The 14,347-nt window shown below is 36.7% G+C and overlaps 1 protein-coding gene across 2 annotated transcripts in view; it reads left to right on the top strand.

Annotated features, from left to right (window-relative positions):
* Positions 1-13,370, top strand: part of LOC115447416 — an 83,891-nt gene extending 70,521 nt beyond the window's left edge. For both annotated transcript variants that reach the window (XM_037437521.1, XM_030174447.2), the window contains 11 exons: positions 1,694-2,172; positions 2,448-2,676; positions 5,258-5,858; positions 6,913-7,086; positions 7,418-7,580; positions 8,087-8,199; positions 8,512-8,731; positions 9,367-9,484; positions 10,044-10,198; positions 10,636-10,780; positions 11,304-13,370. In XM_037437521.1, the coding sequence (XP_037293418.1) occupies positions 1,694-2,172; positions 2,448-2,676; positions 5,258-5,858; positions 6,913-7,086; positions 7,418-7,580; positions 8,087-8,199; positions 8,512-8,731; positions 9,367-9,484; positions 10,044-10,198; positions 10,636-10,780; positions 11,304-11,504 (2,598 nt within the window). In that variant the 3' untranslated portion in view covers positions 11,505-13,370. The remainder of the gene's footprint in view (positions 1-1,693; positions 2,173-2,447; positions 2,677-5,257; positions 5,859-6,912; positions 7,087-7,417; positions 7,581-8,086; positions 8,200-8,511; positions 8,732-9,366; positions 9,485-10,043; positions 10,199-10,635; positions 10,781-11,303) is intronic.
* Positions 13,371-14,347: the final 977 nt, after the last annotated feature.

The raw sequence follows: 14,347 nt of genomic DNA on the forward strand, positions 1-14,347 counted from the left end.
AAGTAAAAATATCGTTAATCGTGCAGGGATGTATAAAATACCTAATATATAGATATAGTAATTTTAAAAATTATTTACATAAAATTTATTTATTTTTGTTTACTTGAACGTATCATAAATTTTATTTTTTGTTTTTAAATATTAACACTTTTAAAATGTTATATGATATTATTTTCGATACTATTTTCCGTTACATTTCATTAAGTAAATTGTCCTTTTGCAAATGGCATGCTTAGATCCGCTTTCAGTTTCGTCACTTCCTATACGTAACGTAACATGGATTAAAATATAAAAGTGGAAGCTAGATTTTCAGCATTAGACGAGTAACTAAAAGTGCATCCAAGACACCATATCCTACATAATAATCTCTCCTAGCCGAATTTCGGGCACGGCGGCCAATCTAAACGGAAATCACGCAGGAGATATTATAGTGCACAAGTGTGTGCGTAATACACAAGCACTCTGTTCCTTCACTCTCATAGTCCGGTGAGACGGCTATCGGACAAGACCGGAGAGAGATCAGGCGCAGGACCAACGGCTTTACGGGCTTTCCGAGACATGAAGATATTACACCGACAGAACTTACTGCCTTAGAGCTGCGCTGAGTATTTTTTAAAATGGAAAAACCCAGTTATTATTTTTTTGGCCCGACCAGGGATTCGAACTCAGGACTCAGCGCTGTAGTTGTACTCGTACCGCGTAACAACTACACCACCGAGGCAGTCAATTAATACCTTAATATAATAAATTAAGTTTCAATATAATAAATTATAACATCACATAGTTTACCGTCCCACTACTGGGTACACTATAATGACCAGTAATTGAGTAACACACGGAAATAATTTAAATAATTTCCAATAATTAGAAACCTTATATAAAGTTTACTTCCCTCAGCGAACAACGGAAGATCTTATTAAACGCCTACTTTCAAAAGTAATAAAAGTACAGTCGGCTACAAAAATAGGTGAAAAATGTCAAATATATCACCTATATACTTTTGTGTTCTTACCAATTTTTTGTCTTCAATAAAATGGCTTATGTTATATAGAAAAAATGATTCAATTGTATTTGTACAGGGGATTTGGAGTTTTATGTTTAGCTATTTTTATGGCTGACTGTACCTATGTAAAAGTACATGCGGAGGAAATCCGCGTGTCATTCCGGTAATGGTTATTTAATGTGTATAATTTGTAGCAGACACGTCGGGTTTTGTACTGCTATTCTCCTGCGGTAACAATTGAACAGCTCTTAATAAATATCTATACACTTCCACATTAAATAGTTACATAGTAGTGAAATTAACTAAAGATGTAGTGTTATTATCAGGGAAACCATGGTTTTAAGGCCACGATTACTTCCTCCTGATTCCATCTTACTCTATCTGAAATACATTAGATTTCATTACCAAAGATTGAAGTAAGAACCATGAAATACTTTGATATTTTTTAAAAGCGAGTAACGTGGAGCCTCCAAAAGAGTTGGACTTCTTCCATACTGCAAACAAAATATTAAGAATAGACACAAATATCTAAAACAGGCGCCCACTTATGCTTAATTACAATAACAATGCACCTTTCACCTTATTTATAAACAGCTACGCGGCACAAAACCACATTACGAATTCCAATACGCCATTGTTTTTATTTTCCCATAACACAATAAGGTCGTTAACTGAACGCATTCTCTACAGAACCAAGCGGGAACCTCGGGCGACTTCAGACAGTACCACGAAAACTATGCTTACAACATGCACCAGAACCAAAGGAATCCCACGTACGATTCACCGAAACCTCCCATTCCCGCCAAAACTTACGGAGCCAACCCTGACTCCAAACAGATCACTGTGACTGTTGAAACTGGGAAAGATAATACGAGAGACGCACCTAAGAGTAATAAGTCTGTCAGTAAAACGTACCACACACTCAAAGATATGATATCAAGTAGGTTTAAGAGTAAAGAGAATAGTGATGAGAAGAACGAAGAACCCAGTTTGAATAACAGTGAGGAAAGGAAGAGGCCTGAACCGGAACAAGTGACCCCGAGGGATACAGGGGCTCGGAAAATGGAGCAGGGGATATATGGCAGGCCGGTGTTGCAGAACAGGCCCGAGATGCAGTATGGACACGGGATGGCGAATAACTTGGCGTATCCCAGCCCCTCACCTCACAGGTAAGAAACGAAATAGCACAGCTATTCATTTTTAACTTAATATTTTGATTGAAAGATTTATACAACTATCAGACTATAGAGTATTATGTAAACGACGACAATTCATCACAGAAACTAAAAAAATATTTAAATTGTCTTCCACATATAGTAGTAAATAATAAGAACATCCACAAATTTTACCTAATTAAATTCTCACCCATTGCACCACCAAAATTATAATAATTCTCATTAACTCCTAATACAGAATGATAATGATGATAATATCTTCCTTCCAGACAACTAATGCAGCAACAGATAGTCCAGCAGCAGTTGCTGTTAAACCATCAAGCTCGGTCACAAGAGATGTTGGCATCGCCACCCCACCGGCCTCAACCACAAGCTCTTGGGGCCGACGCCCTGTACCAGCAGTACGGACCTCCGGGGAGGAGAAGCGCAGTGTACCAGAGGGAGGATGTTAGATCCATGGGCAACTTCACTTCGCTGAAGACTGGGCCGCAGAGTCAGGTAAGCAATGACACTCTTTGACTAAACAACCAATCTAAACTAAACTAACTAATAGTTAATAACATCATGAACCGTATATGGTAATTGTGTTAGAAGAATATAGATAAAATTTCTGATAAGAGACGCTATAGTCAAGATGATTTTCTAATCCATTCTATACATCTAGATATTCGCCTTGGATATACTCTTTCTGTCTAATGAAAAAGACAAAAATATGGAAACATAATTTTACGACTAATAATGAAAATAGGTCGACAAAGTTGTCTAAATCAGATATTGTTTGAATTTTGAGACGAAACAATGACATCTATGTGGAAAGTTATTTCTACTTCTCACCCCTTTGCTACTTCCTTCAACTGATTCAATTCCTTTGTTTTTTTTTTCAATGCGCAAAGTCAGGCTCTATCCGCTTTACCTTTGCCCCTATCCCTATTATACTACCACAAAACTTAATTTCTCAATCGGTTCTCATTTAGTAATGTCGCAACACTGACTTCAAAACAAAGCCGTACGTTCCCAACAATTAAGTTGGATTTCTCACGTCGGCCGGTAATTATAGTAACGAGTACTTGTTAGCCGCCAATTCCATCTGCAGTGTGAAAGAACTCTTGTGAGACGGAATAAGTTGGGTTACATGATCCAAATTTGCTCATGTCATTTCGATATAATTGAAGAATTAGAGGAGAAAGTTACTTGGGTGATGTTTATGTTGTTCAGATACTGGATATACTTAATATAATCATGATGATAAACAGACAACCTAATGTTTTGCTATAAAAATCCATAATCCAACAAATATTCCGATTTCTCTTATAGTCTTTTCCTCTCTTATCACACTCCGATGAGAAGCAAAATCTCAATTCCTCTCGAATGAACCTATATCTAAATGGTATTGTAACAAATTCCATACAGATATGACAAACAAATGTTACCTCTCTTCGTCAATTCTGATTTATGATATATTTTAAATCTATTAGAAATACCACAGGACTGGTCAAACTTGTTATCAGTTCGCATCGTTTGACAGCCAGCTCTTAATTAACCCATCATGGTCCTTGTTAATTAGCGGAAGCCGACCAAGCTATCAATTTCCTTCATCTCTCAATTTGCAATACATAACTGTTTATTTCTAGCCTTGAATCTCTGATATGTCGTAGCGGAAATTGTTATAAGTCACTTAATGATATTATTTGAGAGAAAGATTCTTCTGATAATACATTTGAACCGGTAAGATTTGTTTTCCCAACAAGCTTTCTCTGGGAACTTATTTTTTGCATGCAGATTACTCTCAGAGCACTCTAGATTATACTTTTATTAAAGCAACCATATCAATAAAGTAATCACAAAGCAGTTTAAAAAGGATTTCTTGCGATGATCGTAAGGTGTTGCCACCGCGTTTATACTGACGGTTTTCACAGGTGCATTAGCAATTGTTATATGAGATCAAATGTCTATAAATACCCACAATGATGAGCTAAAACGTGGTACTGTCCATCGTACTATTATCTTCTAAATCAAAGCTTCAAATACTCAAATCGAGTGTGAAATTTTTCAACCATATGTTTTGACATGACTCTGCATAGGCTAACTTGTAAAAAAAACTACTTTGTTATGTAAATGTTTGCATCGTAAAATCGAACTTGCGACTCTCTAAGCAGTCAGTTTTAATATTTCTGCACTGCACTGCAAAGTTTAGCTTATATCTATAAAAAATGTATGATTTAGTTATTTACTAGCTTTTTCTCGCGAGTTTACCCTCATGAAAGAGTTTTTTTGGGATAAAAGTCCCCTTATATATATTTTCTCAGGATAAAATGTAGCATATCAGACACACAGACAGAGCAGAGAACTTTGTTATATAATATGTAAGGACGTTCGATGAAGTATTAATAATAAAATATATTTACTTTCGAATATAATGAAATCTTGCTCAGGCGGAGCCACGGGCAAAATCTAGTTAAAAATTAAAACTAATAATTGATTGTTAGAAATACAGGCACGCTCCAGTGTAACGTAGAGAACCACTGTCCACATTCATTTATAACACCGTTAAATTGCTGGCGCCAAATGTCCATAAATATTCAAACTTCGATAGAGGTTTATTGGCAAATTAACATTTTATTGAGCCACGACTGTCGAATCCTTTTAAAACATATTAACATGCACGTCTCCATTAATGCAAATATATTTTATAATCATTGTTGTAGTAACGCTAAAATTATTTAACATGCCATTTCGAAATTAATGATTTGTTTTGTTTTATTTATTTATTTAGAAACACCATCGACTACGCATATACTATAAAATTCAGTTGACTAATGCCATTGGACATGTACTATAATTTTAGATGAATACCAATACATGTTTACAATACATGTTTTCTAGTTATTTCAATATTATAAATGATGTAGCTAAACAGATGAAATTATCTCCACAATATTGAAATAATTTAAATCCTTTCCACTGCAATACCTATTTGCCAATATTATAATCAAAGTAACTTATCAAAAATATTTTCAAACAAGTTATAAGAAAGTGATAGGATGGTACCACATTAGAATGCATTACTTCCTAATTACAGTTCGATAACTCAAACTCAAGACCCGACCTGCGGAGTCCGCAACAATTGGAGAGAGAAATCATAAGACAACGAGGTTTGGTGGAAGGGAGACGTGCAGCATCACATCCCCATCTTCTAGACGAACCACAGCAAAGACCTGAAGTCACTACACCACAAATCCATGACAGATCTCGAAGAAACTCCCACGGGAATCTTCTAGAAGCAACAGAGACCCCTCACAGGCATGAGGAGAGGGAATCTGATGACGGAGGCTTCCGAGCCAGATTAATAGCTCAAGGGAGATCAAGTTTTAAAGATAGAATTCGGACCAGTGGAAGGTCGATAGAATCCCAACGTATCCCGGAAAATGTGTACAGAAGAACGCCTGAAAGCCATAGTAGGCGGACACCAGATTCATTAAATCAGAAGAGGGAAGAAGCTTCCACGTCTGGACAGGTTAATGACGAGAGTGCGAGTCAGAAATCTGCTGATAGTGTATACAACTCTAGTGGGAAAGTTGAGGCGTATAACCCACAGCCCTCTTCGTCAAGGCAAACACCAAGTAGGATAGAAGATTTGAAAGCCCATGGAAAAAAAGGAGCTGGGTCTGGTGCGAGTTCAGGTAAGACCAATATTTACCTTATCATGTTTATAATTATTAATCTTATTAATAATATTGTATTGAAATAAGGATGACGAAATTAGCTACTAAATTTAAAGATTATTATAAGACGTACATAATTTATAGTTAAAATTAATTTGCTTACTAAACGAAAAATATAAAAAAACAAACATCAATAACAGATTTACTAAATGACTATCTTATTAAAGATATAACCCAAATAATATAAATCAATGTGAACCCGATGCGAAAGTTTCCAAATGTTAATCCTATTATGTTAATAAGACATTCTAAATCAAGGATTGTAGATAATGCTAAAGGCAAACCTGATAACGTGACGTTGATAACTTCCAATGCTTTATTGAAAGCGTTCGCATTGGTCAAGATAATCCTGTCAAACCATTTGATATATTGTATAAAAGTGATCGAAAACTAAATCTTCTTGCTTATTTGCATATTGAAATATTTATTGCTTTTACAACGCTATAAAGTAATCAAGCATTTGAACAGTTTTATTTGTTACAAGTTTGTTTAGTACAATTTTAGATGTAAGGAAGTTGTGCCTTCCTGCAGTTTTTTCGTGCGGTCATTCACATGCTTAGCAATAAGACAAATATCTCGCATATCTTTCTCGTTAAATTCTATACCTACTACATAATATTAAAGGATTTACAGCTGGTCACTTACCCTACACATACGCAACTCAGGATTGGGATAAATATAGAATGTCAACTAATACCTTATTATTACCAGTTCTTTTTTTTTTGCTATTTTATGTTAATTATTCTTTTTATGTTTGTTACTCACAAATAAATCGTTTCTCTTTCTTTCTACACAATGTTATGTCTTGTTACTAAAATTCCAATTTGGTCCCTAATGTCTACTTCTGTCGTCCAACTCTTACAATAGTGTGCAAACAGTTGAACTCTGATGTAAAGCCAATAACACGCCAGCTCACACTCTATAACCATACCATCACATTTCATCGCTAGATCGAAATAACAAAAGCTGAAACCTAACGCTACTCACCGGGCGACTTACCAATGCTTTCCAGATTACGATAAGAACGGTGGTCAATCATCTAATGTGGACTCAGGTAGGGGGAGCGTCGCGTACTCCAGCGGCAGAAGACCAGAGGCCAGCCTGCACGATACGTCAGCTGATTCTGATGCTGTAGGGTCCAGGGAGCAGCCGCAGCCTGGCACCAGTCAGCAGCCGCCTGGACAGAGTAAGTATGGTCTTTATTGCTGATGGTAGACTATATTTTACAGCGATGGATCTGGAATGACAATAAAAAAAGAATTTAGTTATTAAAGTCTTCAATGAACTTAGAATAATAGATAAATAATTTTAGTGTTCAGAACTCTTAACTAGGACAAAAGTCAAAACACACACTACCTTAAATTTAATTTCTTATACACTTTGTTACAAAATTTTCAATTACTGGGATATAATTTAAAAAAAATCTTGTCTCAAGTCAATCGTTTCCTAAAATATGATCAATGATCATTTCGTCCAAACGCTCAAAATTCAAGCTACTACATCAACTTGCGTTACAGGCGGTGAGAACGAGTGGGCAGACCTGGTAGAGTGCGAACTGCGGCAGATCCTGGAGCCGAAGCTGGCCGGCATGAGGCTTGACTCCTCCGCCAGCTCCGACAGCTCCGTCACCCCTCCCCTGCCACCGCTCTCGCCGTCCTCCGACATGCATAAGAGGAATAGGTAAAATCCTTATCAGTATTTAATCATTTCTAAGCGACTTCATGGTCCGTATGTACAGATTTTGAGCATCTATTAGCTACTTCTAAGAAGTGTTTTATAACTACAGGTGCATTGTTTTTATTTCCTAAAGCCCTTGATAAATATCAACCAATCACATTCAATGGATAATTCACATGAATTTTTCTAATTGAATGTCACATTTACTAAGGTAAAACTAGTCACACAATATGGCCGCTATTGATTTTCTTGCTGGTAGGATATATTTTATATCACACAAGGTGTTAAAACCCGCCATAGTGGCCCATGTAAGTGGGTCCCGTTCTAGGATCAGGCTGTGAATGTTCGGTTCCAACAGTCAACTGCAGAGGGGTAATCATCTCTCGTCAGTCGACATTCTATTGAACCCCACTCCACTTACCATTAGGTGGGGTCACTTTGCTGTGTACATATTAAATAATCCTGAAAGTATTGATTATTCAATGAACGCTGATGTGATGTTGGATCAGCTTGCCGGGCCGGTCGGAGTACGCGGAGGAGCGGCGACGCGGCAGGGAGTCTCCGCGCTGGCACTCACACAAGAAGCACTCCTCCAAGCGGGACAGTCACTACAAGAAACATTGTAAGTTTTCAAAATATTATAACAATTTATTCAAACTATTTCTAATATCAATGTATTTATTAATCTACTTTTCTCAATCAGTCTGAAATTAACTAGTAATAAATCGGTATACACTGCGTATTCATTGACTGAATATATATGCTTTGGAAACACAGCGATTAAATTTCAACGTGAATAATAAGCAATATATTATGTAGATAAAATTATTTCCACATCAATATATTTTACAAATACAATACCCAAACTTACTTCATAAAGAAAACGTGTAGAATATTGACAAACATCACCAAGCCCACCTAATTGTTTTTCCAGTATTTGGTCTAGACACAACCGACATGACGTCCACGACGACTCGCAGTCTAGATCTTTCGTCTTTGCTGGACGGTAGGACGGACAGTGACGCGTCCACCGGCGACGCTCGCGCCATCCGACGGCAACTGCGAGGACTAGAGAACATGTACGCCGAGGTACTGCAGCTGCTCGGGGTCAGGAAGCCGGCCAGTCTCGCTAAACACCCTACTTGGGAGTCTAGGTAAGTCAAATATTTGAATAGGCTTGCATAGTTGTCGTCAGAGGCGAGAGATAACTGATCGTCTCTCGTCAATCGATAGTCTGTTAGGTACTGCATTTACCATATTTAGGTATAATGGAGTTAGTAAGTATATTACCATGTATACAAATTTGAATGTATTTATTGGCCTGATATATGGTGTATGCTAATAAATTTTCAAGGTTTTCATAGCATAGATCGGAATACGAGCAAATTAGGTTGAGGTTCCAGGCAAAGATTGCCTGGAAGAGATCGCTTGTAGCGATAAGACCGCTCATTGTACACAATAGATTTAAGAAAATGTATTAATCTTGTTTGTGTCTCTCTATTTATCTCAGGACCTTATAAAATTACCATAGCTCATGTGTAGTACCATAGCTCTTCTAGTATTGTTGACGTGTGTCAACAATACTAGAAGGATCATGAATATAATGCCATGTTTTAAAAAAAATTGACGGGAGAGGTGTTTGGGCCTTTAGAAATCGCACTCTAACATCTTCGAACATGATTTCCAAATCGAAACAATTAAAATAGATATAATAAAGAGATCATGGAGCTTCTGTTCTCATGAAGTGCTAGCCCCAGAACGTGTGAACCCTGAACATGAATACCTGCAGGTTGTCGTCGAAGCGTCGCTACGGCAGCATGTCGTCGCTGCCGTCCAGCTCGGTGAGCAGCCGCCCCGCGCGCGACAAGCGCCGCGCCGCCGACCACAGGAAGAAGCACGACTTGAAGGTGACCGCTGCGCCACTTCACATATTCAACGGGGGAAGGCGCTATTGCACTTGTAACTTCGTAGTTACAAGTATTTTAGATGTACCTGTCGAACGTGGGGTTTCCAAAAATTTCAGTACATAAATAAATTAGGACCTTGATTTGCATGGAGACTTTTGTTTGGAGAGGACTTTCAATTGGAATCACCAAAAGATTAAATCATATTGCATTCAACATTTCTTGTTCAACTTTGAATGACGAGACAAGCTTGCTGTTCGCCTAATGGTAAGCGATACGACCGCCCATAAACAATAGAAACACCATCCAACACTTTGAATTACAAAGTATTGTTTGGTATTCTACTGAGCTCGCAATCCTGAGACATGAGATGTTAGGTCTTATTATGTCCAGTAATTACACTTGCTACAATGCTGTTCAAACCCGAACACAACAATAACTAAGTTCACACTGCTGCTTGGCGGCAGAAACAGATATTGCACTGGTACCTATACAAGCGAATTCTCAAATATGAGATAATGATGCAAAACATATGTTTTACCATCTGCATGTTGTTCCCCAGGGTATCAACAAGCGTTTCCAGCGCCTGGAGTCTCACGTGGTGACGCTGGCGCGCTCCGTGGCGCATCTGTCCAGCGAGATGAGGACCCAACACCTCGTCATGCAGGAGATGGACCAGATCCGGAACGAGATCGCCGCGCTCAGACATATGTACAAGTCAGTATTCCATTACACGTACTATAGATTCCTCAAGTTAGTGTTATGTTTCAAATTAACACTTCCACTATATTGAGGGATCAGTCGCTGAATCATGCCACAGGGCAAAAAAAATAGCTAACAAGATCTCGAAATGGTGCTAGATGATCATTATATGATATATTTATTATGTATACCTTTGAACACTTAAACAGGCTAATTATGTTTAATGTTGGTAATTTAGTAATTTACCAGATTATATATTAGTAATGATAATTATAGCGCCACAAAAATAAATATACTGCAACATCTTGTAAAAAATATGAAATTAATTTCTTGTTTAACAATGTTAACTTTATAACGAAAAAAAATAAATACGACGCCTCTACAGCATTTTTTTTTTATTTTAGATCCGAAATACAAAAACATAAAATTCACGTTTTATTCCTTATTTCCAGATCGCAGCAGTACATCCGGTCGGGACACCATCGCCACCTGGACCCGTACTCGTTCAGCAACCCGGACCGCGTGAAGCGACTCACTAAGTTCTTCGGAGACGAGCCGCCACTCATGAGGCTGTTCCTTAAGAAACTCGGATATGAGGTATCGTCTTCTTTGATATATTTATTGGCTACAGGGTATTTGGTGCTCGACTCTCTCTTTTCCTAATCCCCCATTACTGAGGATGGTGACTCCTTCTGCAATTGATACAATCCGTCACCGGATGAAAGGCGATGCTAATGACGATCTCCAGCTGTTCAGTGATCTGGTCCGATCTCTTCGGGTTTCGACCTCTGGATGCTCGATTAAAGAGCAAAAAGTCCCTGATAATTCCAACAGTGACATTTGAAAATAGAGATCGGAATAATTAAGAGTAAATGTAGGAAACGCAAACCATTTCTAATAGGTGCCTGAATCTGAAACATCTTAGGAGAGGCCTGTTCAGTGTGGACATGCTGTGCCTGGTGATGATGTAGAATCACGACAGCTGTCCGAATCTGTGTTAAATAATATATCCTAATCCTTCAAGCTATTGTTCGTACGAAAGATATCAAAGCGGATAATCAAAACCCAAGATATTTTAAAATAATACAATCAGAATAAATCGAATTGTTTTTTTTTTCAGAAATACGCAGCATTGCTAGAAAAAGAGAAGGTAGGAGCGGCGGAGCTGCCTTACGTAGGCGAAGACAAGCTAAGAGCCCTGGGTGTGCCTCTGGGCCCCAGGATGAGGATACTGAAGGAGGCCGGCATCCACCAGGAGCTGCAGCACCACATGTCCAGAGACGATCCCCACAGCACCACCACTACTTTGGCTATTGTTTAATTACATTTATACTTTGATGAGGATATACCCAGATTTAATTAAGAAAAGGCTTTAAAGACGATGAAGATGGCCGGCATAATTTTGACAACGGTTAAAGGTCGTCTTTCTTTGGTCGGTTTTTTGGACTACACTTGTTATCTGGTAGTATTGGCATTACAGAATCAGGGTCAGTGACATGTAACCGGACTTTTGGGTTAATACACTGCGTTTGTCTAAATGACGAGGTCTTGCCTGAAAATGGACTCTAAGAACAAGTAGTAAGGTTTATTATTGTAATGTAGCCACCCGGATATCACATTTATGATATGTCCGAGGCGGAGGCAATATTCTTTGTTAAATATACGATGCAAGAATGAAAGAGAAAATCTCTAAAAGAGAAACACAAAAATGACTTATTTGAATAAAATCGACCAAACGATTTCTCATGACAAATATAATACTCCAATTAAAAAAGAAAATAAAGTTTTTAACTCAAGACTTAGTAATTAAACTTGAACAACGAATCTCGACTCATGTAAAAATTAGTTTATTTTAAGTACTTAAAGATACACATTATAAATACTCTAAATATATTTTACGGGTAATTTACAATGACTGATTTGTATCGCGTATATTTTAAGTTTTTAGGCAAATTATTCTTTACATAGGTTAGATTATAATTGAGTTATGCCCATTCATTCATTCCAATCGTTCAATATCATTCAATTATTTCGTTTGTTCACCCTAACGCTCTCTATCTTTAGAGGACTCCTAAATATATTGTTATATCACATATTATATGTTATTTGAGCGCTTAACACTCATATTATAATGATAATAAAAAAATGTTTTCAATAACAATACCTATAAAAACAAATGGACATTATGTAACTTTATCATCAAATATTCATAAATATAAATACTCAACGAAATATTCATCGAATGAACTTACAACATACCAATATGAATATCACTACATAGTATAAAACAAAGTCGCTTTCTCTGTCCCTATGTATGCTTAAATCTTTAAAACTACGCAACGGATTTTGATGCGGTTTTTTTTAATAGATAGTGATTCAAGAGGAAGGTTTATATGTATAATAACATCCATTAAATAGTCAGCATTGCACCCGTGCAAAGCCGGGGCGGGTCGCTAGTTCCAAATAAAACTAACGAACACGATACGATAAAGCCAAAACTACAGTTCAACTTGTATTATTTTGTCGTAAAAATTTTTAGTATCGTAGCCAGCTATTATTAATGTAACGATTTAATAATGAGCGATACACTTAGCCAGTTTGTTTATCATATCGTATCTTTAGAATTACAATGACGCAAATGCAAAAAACCGTTAAATTGACTTTATAATCCACATTTGAAAAGTGACAAACTATGGAATGCATCATCGATTTTCGGTAATTACACGAAGAACGGTGCGATGTTTGACAAAATATATTCAACTTTGGTCAGAAATAATTGTATCGATCTCTCTTAGTCGATACCCACAACATTTGTACCTATCGTGATGTGACTAGGAGAATTGTATGACGTTTGATTTAGTAGTTTATATTACTTTCAGTTGAAAAATAATAATTTATTATACATATTCATACATTCAAAGTATTAATCATAAAAAACTTACTTCATTGCTTCATGCGATAAACAAAAAATAATCAGTTCTCCAATGGGTATGCCAAAGAAAATGATCGGCATGTGTAAAATATAAGTATATACTTCTATACTTAAGTTTGTATATATTTGTATGTAAATAAGTGATCAGAACAACGACATTACAACGTACTTAATTACCATTGTCTTATGTATATGGTGTACTTAAGTTTAAGAGGCATATTTTTGTACATATTTTTAATAAACCTTTTTATGGTATTTTTTTTTTATTTTAATAATTTTTATGAATCCCCTTTCTAGTATTATAGAGATATCTTACATCAAGTGCCTAGGTAGCGTAGTTGTATTGCACACGTGGTACGACCACCGCTCCGAGCTCCGGGATTTAAATCCGGGGTCGAGCGAGGTCATATTAGGTGTTACTGCTCGGTATTTAAAATTTGTACCCGATATGGCGATAGGCTTTGCATAAATCACATCATGGGACAGGACAAACATGGCGAAAAGTGGGTCCCTAAATATACATTTAAAAAAAATAATTGCATTAATACCTTTTCACCTACAGTGATTCACTTGAACGTTTCCGTTTGCCGACTTCATTTTTCCGGCTTTAGTTATGGGTAGAAGCTTCTCCAACATTCTGCCATGAATAGCGATCCGACTTATGCTAAAATAAAAACCAAAGAAATCGATGTTGTTTTGATGAGAGGCTAAATAGCTTGGTTATTTGAAATTCATTAAGTGATGAGTAAGGCCAGGTCGAGTGTCAAGTTGGGAGATAACGAGCGTTAAGTGCCAGTAATTAAGTATCTTCTCGAAAACAATATGGCATGAAAACTATTAAAAATTGGGTTTTGGTTTTGCTTGAAAAATTATATAGGACAAAGTTTATACATTTATCTACATACGTAGCACCCTGATCCTCTTTTATGGGAAAGTAGAGGTGTATCACACTGACTTTTCGACTGCTCTTAGGTCTCGTGTGATAGGGAACGTACGGGAATGTTACAAAAGTTCAAGATGAATACAAAACATAATGTGATAAATGTAATTTTTACTTTATCAATTTACTTAAAAGTGTTATTCCTATGTACCTTGTACAAAATAAACAACTTTTAATTCTGTTTACGTTTAAATAATATCTAAATTCTTAATTTAAACGTATCTATCCATTGAACCACTTAACCGTAAAAATGAAATTTAACAGTAAAAAATTGTAGTGGGTCCCAATTTAG

This window comes from Manduca sexta, chromosome 11, assembly GCF_014839805.1.
Source record: "Manduca sexta isolate Smith_Timp_Sample1 chromosome 11, JHU_Msex_v1.0, whole genome shotgun sequence".
Lineage (NCBI taxonomy): Eukaryota > Metazoa > Arthropoda > Insecta > Lepidoptera > Sphingidae > Manduca > Manduca sexta.